The sequence below is a fragment of the Gavia stellata genome, chromosome 3, assembly GCF_030936135.1.
Source record: "Gavia stellata isolate bGavSte3 chromosome 3, bGavSte3.hap2, whole genome shotgun sequence".
NCBI classification, from domain to species: Eukaryota; Metazoa; Chordata; class Aves; order Gaviiformes; family Gaviidae; genus Gavia; species Gavia stellata.
Window position 1 is genome coordinate 57,826,235 of NC_082596.1, and position 26,357 is coordinate 57,852,591.

The window sequence follows — 26,357 nt, forward strand, 5'->3', positions numbered from 1 at the left end:
GGACAAAGACGCTGACCAGGTCAAAGTCCCTGCACTAGGTCAGCCCCACCACCCAGTATTCATTGCAGCTGTGGAAGAGGAGCTGTATTCAAATTGCTCAAGGATTCTGTATCTGTCTCAAGAGGAAAAAAATGGCCACTCTGGTTTAAGAAAAAACAAAACAAAACAAAACAAAACAAAAAATCCCCTTCAAAACTACTTATCTACAAGAAAAGGAGAAGATGCAGCCCTGCAGGTTATTCATTATTAAATGGCCTTATTTTCTCATATGGCATTAGTTACACATTACTTGAGATTTTAAAGCAATTTCTGGCTTCAAGTAAATATCTGCTCAAGTCAAAATTATGTACAGAATTAAGGATTAATTCACGAGACAGATTTTAGACTTCAAGTAAACTTTTTCCTATTAGTGCCTCATAACAAAGAAATTATTGAATTAGTAATACATTTGTCAATCCCAATAAGCAATTATAGTTAATACATATAAAAAAAATTACTGGTCTATTTTAGAACATGAATAGTGGACATTTGGCATGAGGTTCTAATTATCTACTGAACGTGCGTCATGCCAAAACGAGTGGGACAAACTGTATCTTAATTCCTAATGCTAATGTGACCCTGATGAATATGGCTTCCCTGCATCATGGCACCAATCCTGAGAGCAGAGCGCCCAACGGGATTTGTACAGGTGCAACTGCTGGCCCACCTTCACGAAAAGCGAAGGGTGAGGGTGTGAACTGCAAAATGAGAACAAAGGCAACAAGCCAGGTCAAGCAATTCAGCTGAGAGGGTCAAACCTCTAGCAGAAATAATTAATAGCTACTTTTCTACACTACAGCGAACAAATAAACATGCACACTCTGTCAAAAATAGTACCTTATAACCCATACTTACCTGAAGAGAGATTAAAAAACAGGCACAAACAAGTGGTTTTGGTTGACAGGTTTTCATACATGAACTATGGACCCTGCAAGATGCTAGAGACCCCTACCTTCTACTAACTCACTGCTGGCAATGAAAAGAAGGACTTACACCGGAGATTTTTTTTTCAACCTATTAAATAATTCAGGGCTTTATCTCTTGTGCAGCTGTTCTTCAGCAGTTTTCGTGGAGTGATGTGGGTGCTTCGGGCAGAATGAGCTCTTAGCTTTGAGAGGTGAACGTAACTTTCTATTACCTTGTACGCTAAAAAGTATGCATTAAAACTTGTCAGAAGGCAAATGGACACAAATACTGAATTGCACAGGGAACAGTGAAGAATTAGAAATATAAAAAGGAAAATAAAGAGTCATTTTAGTATGTTTCCAACACACATGTCAAAGGGAAACCAAGAAACAAATTCTGCACCTTGATTTATGCACAAATTCATCAGGGATCTAAATGACTTGTCTTAAGATATCTTGCATTTTATGCATTCCTACACCAGAACTCAATTCTCTAAACTCACTTCCTAAATTCAAGGAAAATATCTTTTCTGGTGGATTTGCTGGCATCATCACTGTCTAAGGGCCAGGCAACAGTGAGATCCAGCTAGGCTGGGGGCTGTAAAAACAGAGAATTGCACAGGCAGTGCTTGCCTTGAAAAATCTGCAATCCAGACAGGACACAAAAGCTGAGATCCAGCATATTAGGAGAAGCTGAGAGAAAAGGAGGCTTTAGACTGTACTGAGCTGGGGCACAATACTGAATCCCAATGTTCAGTAACATGTGTCTGCAGCTTCTCACATTTCCTCAGATGGCTGGAAGCTTCTCTTTAGGTAGCTCTCAAGTGACAGAGACACTGTCCATCTACTCTTGTATCAGGCCCAACAAATCCATACATTTTTCAAATACTCCCCCTTGTTCTTTCCTCTTCAAAACTGGCCTAACAGAATGGCTGTGGATGATGGCTGTGTCCTGGAGGATCTCCTCTGCTTGCATGCACATCCTGCATAAAGTAAGAAAATTAACAAATAGTGACTTCTTGATTGAGTGTGTATCACATCTCTCCCTCTCTCCATCCTATTTGCACCATTAGTACTGGAAGTCACTGAAGAAGAGAAATTGTTTCACCGCTGTTTCCAAGTGCCTCAAACCCTGACAAGTAGAACCTCTGTGTACGCCTAAAATGTACCAGAGCTCCTGGCTGTTGGAAGTGTCCTGAGAGCTTTTGGAGTGAGCTGCTGGCATACATGACTGAAAAAGTGGATTTGCCAAGCAGTGGTATCAGGATTATGAGGCTGAAATTGCTACCAAAACAGCTTTTTATTTTTTGTTTTATTTTCAAGAGATTCTTTCAGTGTCAACAGAGAGGGGCCACAGAAATACTCAGGTCAAACGCTTACGTGACAAACTGGTTAGCAATGGCATTTGCACTTCTGCAAGAAGTGTTAATGTTGGGAGACCTCCTGCTGATCTCAGGAAGCAGGAACCAGGAAGCATACTTAGAAATGTAAGCAAAAGCAGAGTTCAGCACGCCTGAAAAATAAGGTGTCCAATTATTGTAACAAGCCATATATATATCTGTATCCAAAGGACTAGGGAGGGTCTACACGGGATATATGTGGTACTGCAAGAGGAAATGCACCGCAGAAGAAATCCAAATATAGCATGTAAAGGCATGTTGGGCTAAGTGAACATAGATGCAGCTAATGAATGACACTTCCATGGATGTTGACTTATGCTTGGCATATGGATAAAGCAATTAGCCAATTAAGAAAATTAGATTAGATGACAAGAAGTAATAACGGTACAATTTACTCAAAACGAACTCATTTTACAGCTACAAAAGGAAACTATAGCCTGGTTTCTGCGGATTCAGGCTGCTGAGCAATTGGACCCTGCTGTACTCGGTACAACCTGTTACACTTGTCACTACTCTGCCCTACAGTGAACAAACACGAATGAGGGTAACACTCCTGTATCAAGATTTGTGCCTGATAAAAGTTAAATAAGCTGAAAAAGGTCAATTAGTCACCTGATTGAGGGACTGGAAACTGACCCTGGAGAAACCATTACTGTGTCTGATGCACAGGGAGCTGCATCTCACTGGGCCAGCTGTGGTTCCTGGCATGCTGGCAGCCATCAGCAGGTGAATGCTGAAGGAAGGAGAGAGAAAGGAAAGCCAGAGGGAGCTCCCCACTGATGCTCTTCAACATGAGGGTTTCACTGGATGCCCTGTGCAACTAGAAAGATGAAGCTCCTATTCAGGAACAATCAGCATCTCTGCCAGCAGCATATTAGATCCGTAGCTGAGCACCTCTGCAGATAGATACACATTTCATGAGAAATTCTATAATGATTATTCAGCACATTAAACATTTACATTATTGGTACCTTACTGCTTGATTTTTTAATGTATAAAAATAAGTCTTTTATAGGGAAAAATCCTATTAGGTTTTTGCACTGATGAAATAGTATACTTTCGACTAGGAAAAAACACTGAGCAAGAGAGAAAACTAGAGCATGATAAATTGAAGGGGAAGTCTGCAGGAAGACTCCTGAGATAGCTCTATGAAATCTGCTCCTGGAGGTACCAACAGAAGCATTAGGGTAAACAAACAGGTTAGAAAGTGGATCATTGGTTCGTTAATTTTGTTATAGTAAGAAATAAATGCTCACATGCAGAAAAGTTTCCTCCCAAGGGCTGGCAGGCAAGGTATGCTCAAGGCTAGGTGGCTGGTGGACCGCAATGTCAAAAAGCTGTCTACGCAGGGGAACTTGAAAATCTTTGTCTCCCAGCAACTGGTCAATCTCTCGTGCACCAAGGAGTATTAACTCTCCATGGTCAAAGCACACCAATCCTGAACTAAATGTGTTCTTCCGCTACCTGCAGGTATCTACACGGCCATGATATTTGCTGACAAAATCCAGTCTAACTTATTATGAGCTTGGTTAGTGACGTAAGACCAGGGACCACACTTCATCCTGGTCCTTGTTTATGCCATTTGTATAAGAGGATTTCAGACCTTTGCTTTTGATATATGTTGAACACAATCTTAGTTGTCCTTCTGTTCAAAGAAACCTTCTAATAATCGCTTCAAAAATATATTTGATGAGATATTTCATTCTCACTTTCGCCTTTCCACAGAGGATGCAGTGATTGAGGACTTTCATACAGTTCCTGGAGATATCAATAAAGACTTGACAGCAAGGAAGTTGAATTGTCGCAAACTCCAAGAACAACAACTACAAATGGGTATATCTTGACTGAATGAAAATGTTTAAACAGGAAAGCGACATCCAATTCCCAAGACAGAGAAACAGCAGAGACAGACCAGTTACGGAGGTCTCCCAAAATAGCACAGGGTACAGATGGAACAACACAAATGCTTCTAACATAAGATATTTTTAGTGTGCAATAAATTTAACAAAGTTTAAAACAGAAGCATCAACTGAGATATTGTCACACCAATTAAAAGAGAAGTCCAGGTGAAATGGAAGTGAATGTATGAAAACATATGAAATGTATGTGATTGTATGAAAATGTATGTGAACACTGTTCATTTCAAAGCCTCTATTATTTGACTCTACCCTACATAAAGATGCACAAGATTTCCAGTAACAGAGATCATCATTCAAAGCCTAGCCAAACGCTGGGAAATATCCAGAGAGATTATGACCTAACTATCCACATCCTGGACTAAGAATTTCAAAACAAAAAAAGGCACTCACATTGTTATTTATGCTGAAATATTACCCAACTTTTCTACCATTTCTGAGTTCCAAAATATACTAGTCATCTTCATAGGAATATGTTATTTATTTCATTTTAACAGCTTTCATATACAACCTCCAACTGAGGAAGGAATAATGAACAAAAACATGTTAGGATAAAGTATCTAAAGAGCAGAGTGCTCCTGATGGGTTTGATTCACATCTGAATGGATTTAGCATCAGCATTTGGAAATTGCAAAAGTCTATATTCCCCTCTCCAAACTCAAATTTTTCAGCTCATAAACCTTTTTTGGCTTTATAACAGCTTGCTTTGCAGTGTCTTCTGCATCCCACATGCTAGGGGGATGGGTTTTATTAATAATAATAGAAAATTACAGAAGCCAAACTTTGTGAGCACTGACCCAAATATAGAGGATACTACCTCAGAATTAAATAAATCCAAAAAAAGGTACAACTCCAAGGTGAAAGTAGGTATTTGTACTACAAACAGTGACATAAGCAAACAACAAAAAAAAACCCCTCTATAAACATGGGATCACTTTGGCAGTGGTCCTAACTCAGAGAAGAGAACATGGCAGTGAAGGTTTCAGAGATGAATGCAGTCAGTGTGACATGTAGAAGGCAGTGAGGGAAGGGAAGCAGAGCAAGTGAGAAGTATTTTTCCCATTTTCCATAATCTGGTGGGTTTTTCTCATTTCTAAAATATCAAAACCCTATTAGTAAATCTTAGGAGACCTAGCATAATGTCATGTAAGTCTGATATTTAACCTTTATTCATTCTCAAAGTTATATATCATATCTTTTTGAATAGAGAACAGAAAGCAAGGTTCTGTGCCTGTTCTTGCTAAATACTCCTTGCACAATGTGGGCAGATACCCAGCTAAGCCTTGTATTCTGCCTCCATGGAACAGCCTAACAATGCACCGTCTACCTGCTCATGTAAAAGAGAACTGCTGTTACATACATCAAAGCTTTAGAGAGCAACAAAGAAATCTAGTGCATTTAGGAAACAGCGAGCTACCAGCTGTAGGCAGTTCTCTCTCACTAACTCAGCACCAGTGGTAGGTCATTGCAGTGAATGCAATGGCTTAGCTGTAGCACCAGCAGTGATACATGCAGGATTGCTTTTATGACTTTTAGGTCATGTCAATCACTGCTAATGAGATGTCCATTTAAAGTTAAATATCCTTTACATAAATCAATATCCTAATAAACTGTAAACACTTCATAGTGTTTACAATAACTGTATTACTGTACAACAAAATGTAACTCTTGTAAAAAGGAATAAAATAACTGAATTTCATCATGTTGACGCTCAATATTTCCAAAATGACAAAACTGATACTTCAACCAACTTTTGAGAAGTCTTTGAAATCAAGAGCTGCCACTACCTACAAAGTAAAATTTTTTGCTCTTCTCTGAGAAAATTACATAGCAGAACACAAATGTTAATTTTTACCTTTTGACTAAATATATCACCCGCCAATTCAATACAATATGTTGTAGAACCTTCCACTCTTTGCTATAGCTAAGAAAAAAAAGCAACAGGAACAACTGTGAGCTCTGAAGACAAAATGTGATATCATTTTCTTATTGTTATCCAGAATGACATAGGATAGATGTGGAAACCCATCTTTGACTTTTTCCAGATGTTCGTGGAACTGTATCAGCATTCCAGCTTTGTTTTATGTGGTTATGTATTCTGTGAACTTCCTTGCTCAGGATTTTCTTTTTTATCATATATGAGAGAATTTTGACAATGTTTCAGTGAGGACATGAAAAGTCATAAAAATAATTTTAAAATGCATGTATCATAGGTGTTGTGTAGTCTAACTTGTGGAAAGGCTGTTGAGAGAATGGGATGGTCATGAACAGGTGGTATTTCACTCTCAAGGCAATGCAGTTTCATGAGCTGAAACTTATTTTGGTTAAAAGCCCTCAGAAAAATATGATATGATGAGAGTACAGTAGCAGAAGATAGGGCCAGTGCTGTGTGGCTGTAGAACTACTACACTGGGCAGAACCATTTCTCACACCTATATGCCATCAAGACAAATCTGACCTCAGTGAATCCCCAAGTTTTCATTTACAAACAGCATAAAATTCTTAATGACACTTAGAGGTGGGACTAGAAAGTGAAGGTTTATTTGAATCTGCGCTGTGACTAAAAAATTATTCCCATATGTCAATTCCCTCCCCCAAATCTTGTTGAGGCAACAGCTGCATGAGTAGTAGCCTTAAGGCCTGCAGAAAAGCAAGTCCACCATGGACTCTGAGCTGCTTAAGCAGAGACTGGTAGACAATATGCATGTATATCTGCTGACCCCCGCTTTCATTCATCCCCTCCTCCTGCACATTTCATGGCTACTGAGCATCTGACCCAGGAGAGGTACAAGTTCAACAAATCACTGCTGTTCAATACCTCTGTTCTGCAGGTAACAGTGATTTACTGTCTGAAAAACATATGCCCTGCAGATGACAATAGTAAAATTATTGCCATTTTGATAATAAAATTGCTGACTTCTTTTTTTCTGTTAGATCTCAAAGTATTGCATCGCCTGTATCTTACCTGGTTTATAACTCTCTGTACATTTTTGGAAGCACCCATACTTGGAGTCAAAGAAATTGAGCTTCTACACCATCGTCCACTACAGAGCACCTTTCTTCCTCACTGGTACTTACAGTTTTTTAAACATTGGACAATTTCACGAAATTCAATTTTATTACTGAAAAAACAGTGCTGAAATGTCTCGCCACTTGCTTAGCGAGGTTGCCTAATTGGGTAATTCAATCATCCTGATTCCTGAAATTGCACAGGTTGTTGTGCAGTACTAAAACTTAATAATCACAGAAAGCTTCCGCTGTAATGAATGAGGCCCCTGAAGATGAAAATGTGCATGCATATTTATATAAACAGAAATAAATTAAGCACAATCTGATAGCAGTTTAAAAGGCATCCCTTACCCCCTTCACACAGCACTGATTGTTAGTGTTCCTGCTAGTCTTGCACTTTACTCTTAGGCAAACATAAAACATTAGATGGCCAAGAATATGGTAAAGGCTAACTATGAAATAATGGGAACTGGGTAACCAGAAGTGTTACAAAGTTGGAACTGTTGCCACCACCACAACATCAGCTTCAATTATTTTTTACTCTTGCAATGTTCGTCTGGGATATCAGTTGCAGTTTGGGAGTCCCTACCTACCTCACATCTGCATGTATACAGAAAAAGTTAGTCACAAAAAAACATTTTTATCTCCTTTCTATTAAAACAGAGGGGGCGGGGGGAAAAGTCCAGACTTATAAATAAGACCTTCACCAGTATGTCTTGTAATTCTACGAGTTTTATACTGCAGCTGTGTTTAGTTAGCACTAGACCACCCCACCCTTCAGGTGGATGTAAGATTTTTAGGATCATTAAAATCCAGCTCGGCACCTAAACTAAGGACTGTGTTTCTAAGAATGATGGTAAGTTGCTAGACTCTACAATAGAGCCTGTTCTGGGTGTAATTTGAGTCCTTTGACATTTGTACAGTGGGGGTAAGAACATGAGTTCTCTCATGAAACATTACATTATTCACAGACAAACCTGTGGGGTCTAGAAAAATCAGGAATTTTCTGGAACCCACTACATTGCCATCTGTGGCATCGCCAACAAACCGCGGGGACACGATCCATGACCAGGTCAAACTCTGCTGGCTCTAAGGGATGAGTTAAAAATCACCCTTTTGCATTTCAGTGTTCTAAACTTCTGTGCCAAAAAGACCCTGAAAAAGAATTTGCTATATGACATTTCTTGGCCATAATGACTTTGTAAGTAAGGTGATGCATGAACCAAAAATGCGTGAAATGTTATCAGTTCTTATCACTGTGTCCTTTGGATTGGCAGCTGGCTGTCTTCTTTTGAAATGTCTGTATACATAACAGAAAAATACTAGTAGGAGCTTTTATTAAGTAATGTACTCTGAATTATGGTACTTCCAAATCCCCTCAGGAAAGGACTGAAGTTGTGTTTTTATTGAGAATGACCTTTCTCTCTTCTACAGAGTATGGTAATAAATTCAGGACAACACACCCCAAAAAGCTTGAGAAAAGTCTTATCAGCCACTGGCTGGAGTGCATCATAAATGCCTTTCAGTGTTTCACGCTATTTCAGTGAGAAAATAGTGTTAAAATTGTTTTCAGTTTTAAAATAGGCATTTGGCATCACTGATGATATCTGGAAATCAAGTTCATTCCCTGGTCACTGGACTTGGAAAAATAGTATATTCTACTCTCCTTATTTCTAGACACATAAAAATAGGCCTACGGTTTTGTCACTAATATTTTTTTATTTACTACAACTTTCACTGATGCTGTTGAAAATCTTTCTGGTTTTGGTCTAGATGATGACTATAACATTTTTGAAATTCAGATTATTGATTCCTTTAAACAAATCCCTAAAGGAATGCAGTATGATAAAATTCAGCAGTAAACATAGTATATATCGATGGAAATGGTGCAATGCTCCAGATGTAGGTATCAGGAAAATGCTAGAGTTGTAATGAAACAGAAGAGGGATGCTTAAGACTTTGGAAATCTAGTCTACCCTACTAAACTCATCTAATGAGTTCTTTTCCTTCCAAAGATGTTAAGGGTATTTTTTCTTTTTTTGTGAGCGTTAAGGAATTGTTCTTAGTTACTTTGCTCTGTGTTAAACATAAGCATGACAGATGTGCTACACATTGTTTATGCAAAAGGTGTAAGGCATCCTATGTTGTTATTGATTCAGACTCGTATATCTGGCATAAATTGAAGGGAATTTTAAGACAGATTTTCCATTTGGAAGTAAACTTGAAGCGTGCAAGTTCACATTGTATTTAACCCAGGTTTAGGACTATGTTCTGACACACTGACGCACGAGAGCCCATGAAAGCATTTCAAGTCCAAGTTCTTGAAGAAAACTTTTTTTTCCGAGATGGCTCCAAGCCATATTTATGCAAGCAACGCCTTTTGCTTTGTTTCACGGGGTGATTTGTTTTACGTCACAGATTCCACAGAACAGCTCAGTAAACCCAGTCCTTTCAACTTGAGGTTAACCTTGAGTCAAGACCTGGCTTTTGTCCTGAGCAGCCTCCAGCCCAAGCAGCCCAGGGTAGCCCACCCGCTGGGGGTGCTGCACTGCCAGGGACCCCCCCTCATAGCTGCCACCCCCAGGCACAACATCTCGCCTGTGCTTGCAGCTGAGACACGCAACTAGTGGTCCAGCCATGGCAGAGCGGCTGTAGTGAGCAACTGTCATCATCTCAACTCAAAATTTGCCGTTTGCTTCACAGCTGAGACCCAGGTCATGCTGACGACGTAAAGCATCAAGAGGCGCCAGAAGGCTCAAGCCTAAGGGCTCAGACCCGAAGACCAAAACCCCCTCAAATTTACACTGTGGGCACATGCAAAGGCTCACAGTATCACACTAACAAATCAGGTTTTCTAGAAATACTCAAAATGATTATGTGGTGAAGAGCAATACATAAAGATGTAAACAGCCAAACAGAAGAGACAAATCCTCAGAAATAAAGTGATATATTTATTCTCAGTGGAAAGCATTTGTCTAAACAGTGTCCAACACACAAATATATAGTTTCCTATTCCTGAATAGGAATAGTAATTCTACAATAAGACTCCCCAGTAAAATATTTATGTTACAGTGATTTGAATGATCAACAAGGGAACATTGGGGAATCTACACCAGCCCAAAGATGTTGGTTGCTAAAGCACTGTGGTGTTGGTCCTTACACACTCCATACTGCTACAGCAAAACACTGCCAATGAGCCACGATAACCACTGTAACAGTAGGGCTGGTGTCAGTGTGAAGGTCTAATCCTGTAGACAAGTAGACAAGTTTTCGCACTGTAATTGTTTGTGGGACCAGCCTGTTTCTGACTTTGCTGGTCTTCAAAAACTTTTCACAATATGGAAAACAGGCTTTCTAGTAACTGGGGATCTAAAAGCAGTTGGCAACGCATACTGTCTGATAAGATTTTCATAGGAAGGTTAAGCATATAACTAGGGCCCCGTGAGGGAGTGGCTACTTAACAAATATATAGAAGGCTATTCTTTGCACGTTTGCTTCTTAATTTACTAAGAGCACTAACCGAGAGTATAAATCAACAAAACAGTTACTCTCTTCTGCTTTCATTTCCTTCACACATATATTCTGCTCTCCCCTCTTCCGTTCAAGTTTTATCAAGTGCCTTCTCCTTCACAGCTGGCCTTGATTTCGTCCTTACATTTGCTACTTCAACTCCTACCCTTAAGAGGGCAGAGGGAGACAGACAGCAGCTACTTGATCCCTCCTACCGACACCCTCCAAAACAAGGTGATGATCACGGTTACTATTCTTTTCTACTACCCTGCAGTCAGGTTAACTCATCCTACCTACAGCTGGGACACAAAAAAGAAAACTGCCCAAGTCTGTATCGCAGCATCAACAGGCATGCTGGGTGTTTCATCAGGTGCAATGTAAGAATACCTACGGAAGTCCACCAGCTTCAGAAACCAGCTGTACACCCCAAGGGCCACCCAGCGCTTTCCCAGCTCTTCTCTCCAATGCAAATCTGACTGCCAAAACCACAAACTGTGAGTGGCAGTGAGAAGGATCACCTCCTATGTCAGGTTCTCTTAAATGGAGAAACACAAATGAGGATGCTAACATTGTTACATGTAATTATATACATTATACAGAAGGTGTTATATATCAGGGATGAAAATGAGTATTTAGAATAATGCTCAGTTTTCACATGGCAGCACGTGAGTCCAGAAATAAAGACTCTGTAAGTACAATGAATACCAACTTTCCAAACTGCTAGGCAGTAACACCCAGCAGGAAATTAAGCAGGACTTATCATACACGCCTAAGAAGCAATTACAGAAGCTTCTGTTTCCCAAGTCATAAATTACCTGGCTGCATAAAGTTGCACTAAAAGTGTTGAAGAAATGTTGATATTCAATGTGTACTGAATTAAAGGAAAATTAACTTTTGAGTGCACCCTAAAGTATTGTTGCAAGTTTCTGGTGAGGCAAAAAAAAAAGCATGCTAACACCTTTGACTGATTAAAAGTTTATCGCAGGATGTGTTCCACATGCTATATATTCCTAACTCTTGGAAACACTGAAGTGACAGTCAGAAATGGTCATTGGTAATACTGTACAACCACACACCTTTCTAGGATCTTGTATAATGACTGTATTTGTGCCACCACAACCTGATCTCACAGTGGTTTTTACAGCTAAGTGTTCTTTTTAGTCCCAAGTTCTCCTTGACTCCACAGAGAAATTCCTTTTTTACATAATACATGACTCAGACACTGCATATCACCTATGCAAGAAGCAGCACACTATGAAACCAGAGAATGATAGGAACGACATTAACTTTTTTTATTTCTTAACTTCATTTCTCCTGCCTTTCTGTCATTTATTAGAGGGACTTCCCTCATTTTCAGAGGGACTTGCCATGTGAAGTAGTATGACAGGAGCTTCAGCTATGAATGCTCTGCTGCAATCCATGTGTGCACTACTTGTGCTAATCTCTGCAGAATTTTCCCTCTCTCAGTGGAGATTTGGATAGAAGGTTATTCATTGCTTTTAAGCTCATTATTCTGCAGGGATAGTCACTGATAAGAAGGAAGCTCTGAAGAAATATTATTCTCATTATTCTTTAAGCTGTGGTATCTCCATAAGCCCCAAGCCATACAGCTGACTCCTGCTGCAGGTCATACAGTACAAACCACAGAACAGGAAAAGCCCCTTCTTAGAGGATTTTGCAAGCTAAGTCAAAGCAGGTTTTTTTCCAATCTACATGGCACTGGGCAGATGGCAGTACCATGAAGAGACAGTCTTACTGCTTGGGATAAGAAGGACAAAATCCATATATTGACTTTGAACAAAGAACAGTAGTTTTCACAGTTCCCTTTCATTTTTATGCAGTTATATTAACCTGCATTCTGGAAACATTTTCGGCTTCTCATATGCTCAGCCTTTAGTATCTTGCTAATAATGCAAGCAACAAAGCTTCAGATAGTTTGGTGAGGGCATACCACAAAGCCAAAACACATGAAGGAACTGATCTCTCGTGAAAACTGAACAAAAAGTCTTTCCAGGTAACTAGCTGTCTGTACTGATTTAATAATCAATAAAGACTGTAGCTCAGAACTTCAAAAATATGTAGGTATCTGAATTCCATTAAAACCTGACTTTTACATTATGGGATTTAGTATTGTCAGTTTTACATGGGTGCTGGAAAGCATGCAGAATCTGTACAATCTCTTCTATTAAAATATTGGTATATAAATTTTTTTCCCACTGAACCACCATTCACCCGTCTGGAACTGGTCTGTAATTTGTACTGTATTTGCTGTAGAAGACATCACAGGCTTAGACAATATCGAGTTCAAAACATATATCCCCTCAATGAAAGGTTATTCTGACTCTTTTGCAGTACTACAGCTGGTTGGTTCATCCTACAAAAACTTTGCTATACTGGATATTCCAGAGTTGTTATTGAAACACGAGTTCATTTCTGAACCTTCTCCTCTTGCCACTCGTACAGAAACCACACAAGCACAATCTGACAACTTCTGTGATAACAGAAAGAACTGTTTCTGAATTTTTTTTACTCAGATGTTGGCCAAGATTATAATCTTTGAGATGACACACGAAAATATGATTAAAATGCAGATGTTCTGCAAGATAATGCCCACTCTTAATGGAATAAATGTTTGCTTTTAAACATACATTTTCAAACTGAGATAAGCTTACAGATGACATCCTTTATAGTTTCAACTACAACAGCCCAGGGCAATTGCTAAAGAGACTAAACACTTCAGGCTTTACACATCTCAGAATGAAGAAATGTGAGCAAATGCAGGTATGAGGTCAAAAGAAGGGCTCGGCTTTGAGGCAGACCCTTGAATGCTGAAATGAAGATTTCATTAAACAAAAAAGGAAGAGTATGTTACACATATGATGGAGGTGAGTGAAGATCTCACAACTTTGCAGCTAAACCAGTTGTTTGGAAGGCACCTTGAGTGTCAGTGAGAAATGGATGTGTTTTTAGGGACGAATGAGCTGGTTTGCCTGGGACGCAAGTGCTTGAGCGCTGTTTAATGTGGGTAACTGTTACCTTCGAATTAGGTAAGCAAAACCATTCCAGAGGACATAGTAACTTTCTCAGTATTAAAATGAAATGTTTCCTTTGCTATGACTTCTGCTCAGAAGCAGAAGCTTCTTATATAAACTTACTAGTTTTCTTAGTTCCATTTGGATTAATTTCATTTCGTATCAAGTAATATTTTTGAAATTTAAATTGTCAAAATTATCAAGACAATTCATGGTCAGGAAATTATCAGAATATTTGTTTCATGAAACAGTATTTCAAATTTTCAATATTTTCAAAATAATTGTTTTCAAGTCAGCCTCTCATGAAATGATGTGTCCAAACAGCTGACAAGAGCCCATGAGATATGCTCAGACTCCAGGCAGGATTTGGGCCAGTAAATCATGGTATTTGAAAGATCTGCATGCATCTGCCACCCACCTTTGAAATAGAAATACGAAACTCTCTATGAAATCTCTTCACCTTTTGCCCCTTTATAAGTAAAACCAGCATCTTTATTTCCAATGGGTTAATAAATCCAACCAGGAATACAATAGCCTTTACAGATGCAGCACTCTTCAAAACCAGCACAACCCTAAAAGCATACTCAGGAGTGTATAATAGACGTGAAATCTCACCAGGTTTACAGGAAAAAGTAAGTATTCATTCCTATGAAAGGTCAGCTGCAGTTCTGAGTCTGAGCTTTCAATAGATGGTGAAACCTCATTTATTTGTACTGCGTATTGCTGCTTCCTAATATAACCCAAAACGTCAAGGACACACTGGTAGCAATGCAAACACAGGATGGTCTTTTAGCCAAGAAATCATTTCAAAATTTATCGAAAGCAGAAAGTCATTATGATTCCACAATGGTGGCAGGCATTTGTTTGACATTCACCATGGCATACTGGGGACAGAGAAGTATCTGAATTTACTTCCCATGATCTAACAGAGAAGCTATCTAGGCGACTTGGTGCTTTAAGCCTTTTTCTTCACATAACCATTTTGTAAATAAAGCACCCGAACTATACACAGTAAACAAATGCAGAGATTCATAGAAAGTCTTTAGAAGGATTTCAAGGTATCTATTTCAGCTCCATTAGTTCTATTATTTGATGTATAAGAAAAATATCCAAAAATACCTTAAATACCCATTTTGGTATTCTAACAAATACTGAATACAAACAATTAGTGAATAGTTGAACTAGTCTTAGTTACATTTCCCATGGACTAAAATACTGTTCTGAAAGAATAAGTATTTCAGTAAATCCATTTGCAGAATTCAAGACCAAGAGATGGTAGGGTCAGCACAAAAAAAAATGGATGTACACCACTACAACTAAGAGAAAAAGAAATTGGAGTATTTTTACAGACTGACTAAACACAAGAAGAGGATACACTTACAGAGGAGTAGTACGGTGAGGAATAATTGCACTAATTTATTGGATGTAAAGTTTAAAATGAACATCATGGGAAACTTTCCTGCTGGTGGAAATGTCATTTTTAAAGATGTTTAAAATTAGTCCTAGGAAAGAACTATAGCATGCATACTGAAGAATGAGACTCTATATTACCTTGTGATCTAATTTTCAGTTGCCTGTCTCACAGATTCTATACTCAAAAAACATTACCTAATCTAATAATTGGAATTTTATTCCATCAGAAGTACTAATTTAATAATGAAATTGTATTACTGCATGAATACTACCACTTCTCAAAATCAGATTCTGTGTTATATGGAGATATCATCAGTGAAACAAGACAGATTACCTAGCTCTTGATGGCTTAAGAAGATTAGCCAAGCTCACCCTTTCTGTATTTCTTCTTTTCCTTTCCTATATGAATTCTGATTTTAAAAAGAAATTATCTGGGAGGTATTCAATGTTAATTCCATACAATGCAGCTGTGGCTAACCAGAAATCTTTCATTAATCTAAATAAGGACTTGTAACAAGAAAATTTTATTAGTGCTAGGCAATACTCACAAGGCTGTGAAGAAACAAAAACTCCCTGTTGGCTAAACATTTTTAAACACCTCTATCAACCTGCCAACATACGTGTCCTATACAGCTTAAAGAATGCTGTAGTGTTTTGTAGCCATCCTCAAAGAGAAGGTATATGAGCTCTGTAAGAGGAAGGGGATGAAAAAAATAACAAACTGGAAAAGCTAAACATTCTGAGACTTATTTATCCTTAACACTATCTATCAGCTGCTTTTGAATAACATAAGTCCAGGATAAGAGCAGAATATTTTAAAATTAGCCTGAAATTCTACATGTCTGCTTCGCTCTTGCGGATGGCCCAAATTAAACTGCTTCTAGATGTAAAAGATAAAGGTATGATTGTTCTTCATTTCCAAAATGAAACTATACCCATATAAGGTTTAAGAGGTGATAGTCTGTATCACACCTCTAATTTAAACATTTTTCAAGTGTTTCTATTATGAAAATGAAAATATTTTCAGAGGCTTTAATACAGCAGTGTGAAAAAAAAATAAAATCTGAACATGATCTTTTGACTCAGAAGTTGTCATTTGAACATACTGAGACAAATTAACCTACAGAATTTGAAGACAAATGTATACCCCTCTCTCACCCATTTCTGAAACTGTCAGGAATTAGATTAACTACACGAAGGCAACAAAGTAAAAAAAAATACAGAATTAAATTGAAACATTTATTCATTCATTTTTGAGGTGAAAATTATGGAGTTGTAGAATCAGCTTTAATTTCCCTGCAGGATGAAAGCAATAGAGGGAACAATCACTCTAGGAGCACATGAAAATTTCACATACTTCATCACAGCAAAAATAGGCAATTAAACATAAACTAAAATAATTGCAAGGTTTTTCCTCCTTTCTGCTGTTACACTTTTCCCCCTTCCTCCTTGTATTGTCTTTTTACCCAGCCTAGAAAGTAGTGCACCAAAAGAGCACATTTACACTACTTACTCTCACCTCATTTACATGAGGGCAATGTATGGTTTAATTTATTTAAACTTGGGGAGATATTACAATTCCAGCAAAATCAAAACAAAGATTAAATTTAATTTGTATATCCAAAAACCCTGAAAGGTGGTATTTGTAGATGGCCTCTATACAAGGGCTACAAGCAAACCGGGAGATGCTAAATGAAATCATTTTGGAAAAAGCTGGTTTGCCTGGAGCACAAGTCTTATGAGGAGCGGCTGAGGGAACTGGGGTTGTTCAGTCTGGAGAAGAGGAGGCTGAGGGGAGACCTTACCGCTCTCTACAATTACCTGAAAGGGGGTTGCAGAGAGGTGGGTGTTGGTCTAGTCATTTGGCAGAAGAGAGACAGGACAAGAGGAAATGGCCTGAAATTGCACCAGGGGCGGTTTAGACTGGATATTAGGAAAAATGTCTTTACTGAGAGAGTGGTGAGACACTGGAATAAGCTGCCCAGGGAAGTGGTGGAGTCATCCTCCCTGGAGGTGTTCAAGGAACGTGTGGATGAGGCATTGTGGGACATGGTTCAGTGGGCATGGTGGTGTTTGTTGGTTGATGGTTGGACTTGATGATCTTACAGGTCTTTTCCAACCTTAGTGATTCAGTGATTCTGTGATTCTGTGAAAAATATGGGGAAACTTAAATGTCCATTATAATGTAGGAATATTCACCTACATAAATATGGGATTAGAAAAAATAGCCTGTTCTGCAGAAAAGGTTTTGTGGATTACAGTGAATTACAAATACAGTGTAAGACAATGCTACCGTTGCAAAAAGTACCGTATAGGAATACATAAACAGGGAGTGTCACTTGCAGACACTTGTGTAATTGTTATACTTTAGTACGTGCTGGTAAATTACCAGCTGAAATACTGCCTAGCTTTGGGCACTGAACTTCAAGAAATATCTGGACCACTTGGAGAAAATAGAAGTAGACCAACAAGGTCTTATCCTCAACAAGGATAAGACTAATCTCCCTCCTGGGAAACGTGACCCATAAAGTTTGGAGGGACTGAGGTTGTAGAAAGAGAAGAGAATGAGAGAAGAGTACATATGACAGGCATGACTGCAGCCTTCAAATATATAACAGGTAATCATAAAGACTAACAGAAAGTTTTTCTCCATTTCCACATCAGGCTGAAGGAGGAAGATAGGATATTTTGGCTAATGGGAGAAAAACTTCCTAATGATAAGCATCAGAAGAGACTGTAGAATATTTCCAGTGGGGCACACAGGGCTTAAGAATAAGAGAAACAGCTGTAAAAAAATGTATTCTTAATAGTTGATCTGGGTCTGGATAGGGAAACAGAAAACTCCAGCCTCCCAGTCTACACTTCTGTAGTTCTTATTGAGTGAAAAGAGTTGAATAAACATTAACAGCTAACTCTTAAAATGCAGAGATCATAACACTGTGCAGACGCTATGGGCACAGTGCTGTCACTTCTCCAGCTATGGCTTAGCGCACTGCTGTAGTCAATTTTGCAAAGCATTATTCATATAGCTGGGGAACAGGAAATACAGTGGGGCTGTGCCACCAAATAATTACAAGCAGAAGCACAACCAAAGTAGTTTCTGGAACAGGAATTCTGTCTTCTCCTCACCTACACAGTACCATGTATGCTCTGGTGCCATTTAATGACAATAATTGATCTTATTGCATGATCTAGCAAAGGTCTTGGCCTTTTCTGTCCCCTTCACTCACAACGGTCTTTACACCTTCTTTAACTTCTCCTTCAGCACCCTGGGGGTCCAGCATCCATAATGCCAGTATCACGTTCCCCTCTTCATTAGCTTCACCTGAAACTCACCAACTATAGCCATACCAGTAAACTAGATGGTGCCAGTTTACTCTGCAAACATATTCAGGCACTGAAATTCAACAGCTGAATTTTTCATATTGCTAAACAGTTAAAACAATCTCGGAACAACTTTGGTCGTCCAACTTCCCTCCCAAACAACTCAGGCACAGTTTGGGAGTTCCTGTGGGATAAATACCATTCCCAACAAGCAACTTCAGCCCCCGCTCTGCACCCAGGAGGCAAAGAGAGCTTAATGGTGAGGACGTGGGTCATCTCACATCAACTGGCCTCGGTGTCAGAGAGCAATCTGAGGCACAGTTAATGTACTACCACCATCAAATCCACTGTCCTGTGAGGCCCCAAGTAAGGAAATCATTATTAATGGCAGCTAGAATAGAAGCTGTTGCACTCAGCAACTGTTAATAAACAGACAGAAATGGTACGTTCTCTCTGTTTCTTCAGGATTGGACTCTTCAGGATGAAGTAATTGTTTTAATCAGTTCCCACTGTAGACCCTGGTTCCCACCACAGGAGGAAGAAAAAGCCAGTGGTTGCATCTCTGTCTTGGATGGATAGGAACTCTCTACTCATACAAACAGGGTCTAGCTGATACAATTGCTCTAATCTAAGTAAAAATAATGTATTTTTAGTCATAAGAATGTTAAACAGCTATAGGAAAGCAACTTATCCATTTCACTCAATCAATAATACACATTTTTGAAAAAAAGAAAATATATTTTTAGTCTCTGAAGGTCTGATTTGAACTGACAAAGCCCAAGACATTTCAGTTAAAACTGATATTTCATAAACACAATTATGCCTTTTACTTTACGAAATGGTTTGAATTAAAGGTGAAATGGTAACACTCGCTCCAAGTTTCCTTAGGATTTTGTTACTGCAAGTCAAACGCTTTACTTCACATAAGGTTTCTTGTGTTGAATTGTAGTACGACTGTTTACTCAAGTGGCAGCAGCATACTATGTGATAAATTAAATGGACATTTAGCAAAGGTAAGTTGACAGGTTTAAACGTTAAACATAAGCATTGTAAGACAAGTACAAATAGTTTCTACCTGGAGGTTACATATCCAAATCACTGGATAGATATTTTAATTAACTTCTGCACAATAAAGAACGTTTGCTTCTGAATTATTGAAGAACATTTCCTGAGAGAGGAAGACATGAAATGTCATGCAATATATTTTTAAGTAGTGTTTACATATAAATAAAAATTACAAATCCTTCTTCCCATACAACACAGGCAAGAAAGAGTCAAATACTGCTTAGCAACATAAATCTTGGGGTCAAGATTTAAAGTTAAATTAAATTAACAACTTAAGAGAGTTCCATCAGACAGAGACATAATACATGAGTAGAGGGGCTTTCATTACTATATCCCATTTTATTCTTAATACATTGAATTATGATCTAATAACACAAACGTGTAGCCACCTCAGGTTCTGAGGGAATTCTGAGAAAGCCTAAAAGATGAAGACATACAATAGTCAGTGCTAAACGCAAAGAAAATGCGTCTCTGGTGAGAACAAAATAGTTAATACACTTTTCTCCTTTCTTAAACCCATCTAGTCTTCTTGCCCTGCTAACAGTAATTTTTAAGGCAACAAGCTGGGAAACAGAAGCAAGCTGCAAACCCACAGAAGCACATGCTAAATGCCTTCTCATCAATGCTTCACCTTTCAAACCACTGAATCATTTGGACGACTTAAAATGCTAATAAAAACTAGAAGTTTTTACTCACAGTTAAAACCAGGTTCAATAGTTTTTCCAGCTTCAAGACTGTTTATTGTAATCTGAAAGATGATGTGCAGCAGTAGAAATGATAGACTGGTGAAACACAGAGATTTTAATAGTCGTCCTGTATGCCCTAAAAAACAAAATATACATACATACAGTTGGCAAATTTCCAAACATTGCTTAAAGGTTTTCAGTATAAAACAAGTAAAAACACCCTGACCAAGGATATTTTGACATGTCAGTTCCGTATTACTCATGATTGCCCCTTAAGAGTCAACGTCATAGCAAAAAACATACTTATAGTGTCTTTGAGTACTCATTAATCACAAACCCCACTGGTTGTTACTACTGATATTTCCTTTTACTTTTTGGATTAAAAAAAAAAAAGTTTCTCAAGTGTCCACATAGCAATTTTACATCAATAATAACATCACGATGCTTATCACTACGTTACCTGATACAAAGACAAAATATGGATGATACTTCCAATCTTGAGAAAATAAAAACCTGAGGGGGGATAACAACACAAAAACCTCTGTTTGGCTCCAGTGTATAGCAGTACTTTCAAATGAATGCTTTGCTTTGTGCAGACTGCCCTCTTTCTCTTCCTGTAGAAGTTTTTGAAAATAATTTTCAGTACACACTGAAGAATCCTGTGCCAGATACACTTGGTCATAGTTCCTCTATGATTTACTGGCTATCTATAGCCAAAAGCCAATAGAAAATGTTTGATGAAGACTTAGAAAATGCCTTATAAATCCTCTAGGAAACACTCAGCTTACGCACAGGCAGCCAAACTTGCAAGGTCTGAATAAATAAAGTAAACCGTTAGTATTTCAGAAAATATGCATCTTCAAGACTAAGATGTATTGCTGATAAACAACAACATTAAATATCACCCTACCTGACCTATCTGCAGTAAAAGCTCTATTTCCAAAGTATTTTATACCTAAATTTTACACCACCTGCTTCATGCATTGAGGGTAATTTTTTTATTCACAGATTAAAAAACAGCACTGCTGGAATTCTTACCCAAGGTTACAAATAAAGCCAAGGCTATCGAGGGCAGAACTAGGAGAGTATATCCGGGAAATGTTCCCTCTATATGCAGCCTGTTTTGATCATACTTATTCTGCATGTGTCTGTTATAAGCATCTCCTAGAAAGAAGATGACAATTCATATTCTGTATCTAGCCAGTGAATTAGCTTTTTGCTTTATATTTGTTACAGTTCAAGCATGTCATCAATGGCCTGAATGGTAGGTTATAAAGCAAAGAATCAGATAAACATGATTCAAGAATTTTAGAAAAAGTTATAGGCTATCTCACTCCATCAGACTCAAAACTTTTGTTGTATGAACACTATCTTGTCTGTAAATTTTGAATACCAAATGCCTGTAATGAACTTCCCTATTTTTTTTTAAATAAAGAGATTAAACAATTCAAACAAAATGGCAAAAGGGAGCCTACGTATGTATTTCTGTGATCTGAAAAGGAAGATGCATTCACTAGATATGTGCTTTGTATGACCTAATGTCTAGTCTTTACTGGTAAGACACAAGAGTCCACACAGAAAGCAGACAACCTGGGCTGCAGAGCATTACAAAACAAAGACTACAGTTTAGATTCTTTGGATCAGCGGTAATTTTTTGTTCCTCTTCTACAGAAGCTGGCCTGGTGTCCTGGCTTAGGACAACAACTTCTAAGCCCTATAAAAGCATAAATAACAAAATAACTCATATTTTCAAAATCATTAGACGGATGAATATATGACAAACTACATGTTATTAAATCATTTGTTAAATGTGATGTCATATGTAATGCAATCCAAGGACTGTTAGCTTTTATAAGTTTTTGGCAAGTTTCAACATATGGTGGTTTGCTCCTGCATTACCAGATCCCATGCTCATGGTATTGCGAGAGCTGCATGTTCAGAATATACTAAAAAATTACGTATCTCAAAGCTGGAGACAAACAGTTTGACAACGCAAACTCCACAGACTTAACAGCTCTATTAAAATGTACAGATTTTAAAGATAATCTGGTGATTTCTGAAGTTCTGAGTTACAAACTCACCTCAGTGCTCAGGAGTTAACAATTCAATAGATATCAAGCACTGAATTTTTCATATAGAAATGGATTTGGAAGTTTTTTGATAGAATTGTTTCAGTCAGCCTCCAAAGGGAAAAAAAAAAATGCAATACAATTAGCCAACGCACATTCACTTCCCAAACTGTTTCCACACAAAGAAATAAAACTACTAAAAATCTTGGGTCCATCTTTCAATATTTCAATTGCCATACCTCTCCAAAATATACCTCAATTTTAGATTTCATTTTTTAAAGCTTGAAAACAAGCATAGAAACAGAATGGTTTGGGTAGGAAGGGACCTTAAAGATCACTTAGTTCCAACCCCCTGCCATAGGCAGGGGCACCTTCCACTAGACCAGGTTGCTCAAAGCCCTGTCCAACCTGGCCTAGAATTGCAGACTGAACAAAGCATTTCTTTCACAAAGCCTTAATTTTTGCAGTTGTCTTCCTTTCAGGAACTGTAGAAAATATTGAAAATATATTTCTCAAAATGCTGAAATGTTGAAAAAAGATCTCCTTCTGCACAAAGCTAGGGAAAATTTTAAAGGATTATTAACACCCGTGATAATAAATAGTGTCCCAGTGTACTCGTAAATACGGCAGGGGAAATACACAGCTGGAAGGCAGCTAGACATGTTCAGTGTAGGTTACAGGATTCCTCAAGATCTGCTCTCTTCATGGCCATCAGTGGGACAGGACCACCATCAGATCCTCCTGAGCAGGAACCCTTTGCCTGCACCACACTCAGCTGTGCCAGCAGAAACTAGACACAAGAAGTATTTGGAGAAAAGTAAGAAATACTATGCCCCTGATTTCAAAAGTTTTGGAGAGACATCAACAGCTTGGGAGAAATGGGAGTGCTAAAAATCAGTGAATTACTGGATACATAATTTATGCCAAGTAAGAAGTGACAGATTTGGATAAGGGATGAGTTTCAATTTATACTGGGGTTTGGATGAACCCATTTGACTGTATTTTTACTTACATTTTTTTCATTCTACTGGAAACTTAGTTCTAAATTACATAAAGAAAAAATTAACTGTATGTGTACAGAACTGAGATGGTGAGAAAAGAGACAGCTGAAATTAAACTCCTGAAATAAAACAGAGCTTCTTGCGATGAGGAAGAAAGATTTTTGACATCCTTCTTTAGTTTTTATTTATTCTAATTCACTCACAGTTACAATCCTTTTACTAAAACATACCTTCACTGTTCAGTTGCCCTAACGTGAAAGTACCTGGGGACATGAACGGAAGCTGACTGTCTCACAGAGAAGGAAATACATATTGTTTAGAAAGCTGTGTGGACAGAACAGACATGCAAGAGAAAATTGCCCCAGCCCACACCAGAAATCACAGCACTGACTCCTTCATTTTTGTCTTAGATATATAGACCCATCTATGTCCATCAAGACTAAAATAAGAAAAATCTTCTGGCAAAACACTTGGGTTTGTAGCTTGAGCGCTGGGTTCTGATTTTACTCACACCAGCGTGGTGCCACCAGCTTCAGCAGACTGTGGTGGATGGAAAGGAGAGAGCAGATTTTCCTCAGAACTGGCCTGAAAGACTAGGAAAAGCAGGTTTGCTTTCAGGTGTAGGGTATCACTCCTAATGGTACCCGGTGGGACCAAAACCTGGCATGTGGCTTTAGAAACGTACCCCAGTGTGTCTCAGAAACACACAGGGAGGTTGCTCCAGCCTCCTTGTCCCTCCAGAAGGCTCCTGGGAAAGGGCTTTCTGCCCTCCGATCAAGCCTGCAAGAAGCTGGTCAGGATGCAAAGGCTTCATTACCCTCGTTCTCTCCAGGCCAGCTGCAACACTAAACTGGACTCAAGAGGGCCAAAAGCTTTGCACACATGGCAGAGGAATCCATTTCTTATTTTTCAAAGGTAATACAGCCAAGAGCTGGATTAGTGATGGCATGTCCCCCCCAGCCACAGGCATGTAACTTCAGAACAACTAACTATTTGAATGGGTCCGACTAGAACTGCTGCCTTCAACAAACACATGCACCTCTTGACTGCCTACATCGTGGTTGTATGCAAAGGGGAAGCCTGCTGCTCACATCATTTCCAATGCAGAAAAACAGTACATTTATACTTAGACAGGCAGTCCCATGATCTTTTCCGCTACCCCTTTCCCTATGTATGACAGAATTAGATTTTTTTGTACACCTGGAACTTCGTAAAAGCTTCTTCCAAAAGGGTGTGCTAATAGGACATCGAATAACTGAATGGCCAATTGTCACTGAGACCTGCTTAAAACCACATATATTAGCTTTTACAAGATAATCTGAGCAAGAGCCTTAGGCTATTGTGAAGAGCATATCATGTCATATTTCCAGTGGAGTTGCTTGCAAGGTGCATTTTCATTCCACACAATTTTTTTTCTCTTTCTGATTTATTGGGTCGGACACAACAAAAAATTGGTTGAGTCTCTAACAAAGTTAATAATACTGCTAATAATTTATCCTGATTTTTTAATAAGTAGTACTATGCATCTATATGCAGAAGGTGATCAGTTCAAAGAGTCAGTACCCATTCTGCATGCCATAATGATATCAGGAAAGGGAAAATAGAAGAGGAAAATAACATATTCTGAAAATTAATTTAAGACTGTTTACTATTCCAACAGTGCAATTCCTTCATCACGATCATACGTATGCTGCATGGTTTCACCTACAGAGTAGATTTAAGAGTGTTTGGGTGTCTTATTTTAAGTTTTTATTACTTTGCACTGGGTTTTTTTTTTTTTAAATGCAATCTTTGTGTTGCATTTTCTGAAGTCAGTTGTTTTCTGGATAATTCTAACATCTTTTTAGCCATGCATTGTACCCCAAACTGCTGCAACACTTTCAATTCTACTTCAACAGTTTTGCTTGGAAATTTTTTTCCATAACACTTTCCATTCAGATCACAGCAGATAAAGTACCAAAGCACAAGTCATTTTTCACATAGTCTTTGATAGCATACAGTGAATGATAAATATTAATGTGCATTTATCTCCTGAACTAGTGACACTTCAGTTAATAAAGTTACTGTATTGCAGACATTCCAGATTTATTTTTTAATAAACCTCTTCATCAGTAAGCGATAAACATAAAACTAAAGACCTCTGGGGACAAGGCCTGGTTGCAGTAAACTTCTGCAGACAGCCAGGGTCAGTCCCACAGAATTTGTTTCAGCTAGAAATCTTAAAATCTTAACTTGATTTTCCATCAAGAAACTTAGCATCACCTCAGAGCCTAGCTGGAACCAGGGTCCCGAGACTTTAATCTCCTGCTTCATGGTTCCAAATAATAGTCTGTCAACATAATCTATACTGTAGATTGGAACAGCTGGGGGCAGGAATTTAAGAAAACATTAAATTCAAAACATCTGTCCTTTGGAAAAATATGGAAGTTTGGGAGTCATATGATCTGCAAAGAAAAAAAAAAATCAAAACATAGTAATTTCCCAAATAGAAGAAATCCCACCTTTGGCCAGCTCTGTTTTAAGTGCGTCAAGATACCACAATGAACTTACTGAGATAAATGCAAGAAAAGAGTTCTGATTTGAAGTTGGCTTCTGCCAAAGCTTCAGAGGTGATAAAAGATAGAGTTGGTTCCAGCTAATCATTAGAAAAATGTTATCACTGAGTCCAGCAGGAACATCTGCCACTTTGGCCACAAGTGTCAAACATAGATTCACACATTTAAATGTACACACAGATGAAAGTTTACAAGCATGAAATAAGCACTCATATATCCATCTTCCATTTGACAGGAAAACCTTTTATTTTGGTATGGGCAGCCAGCAGCACTGAAGGATATGGGCCAGTCCCCTCTCCTGAATTCATCAGTACTATTGTACCCTAATTGATGCTTAACACAGCAGGACACCTCCCAATGACCATGGAAGACAAAGAAAGGGTTCAAGTACAAGTTCTAAATTCAGCTTAGATTTTCAGTAATCACTACAGGG

General features: G+C 38.4%; 1 protein-coding gene across 1 annotated transcript in view; it reads right to left on the bottom strand.

Annotated features, from left to right (window-relative positions):
- PIEZO2 (piezo type mechanosensitive ion channel component 2) overlaps positions 1 to 26,357 on the bottom strand; it is a 322,465-nt gene that overhangs the window by 182,486 nt on the left and 113,622 nt on the right. Inside the window, exon 3 of the mRNA XM_059815888.1 lies at positions 20,310 to 20,435. Coding sequence (XP_059671871.1) covers positions 20,310 to 20,435 — 126 coding nt within the window. The remainder of the gene's footprint in view (positions 1 to 20,309; positions 20,436 to 26,357) is intronic.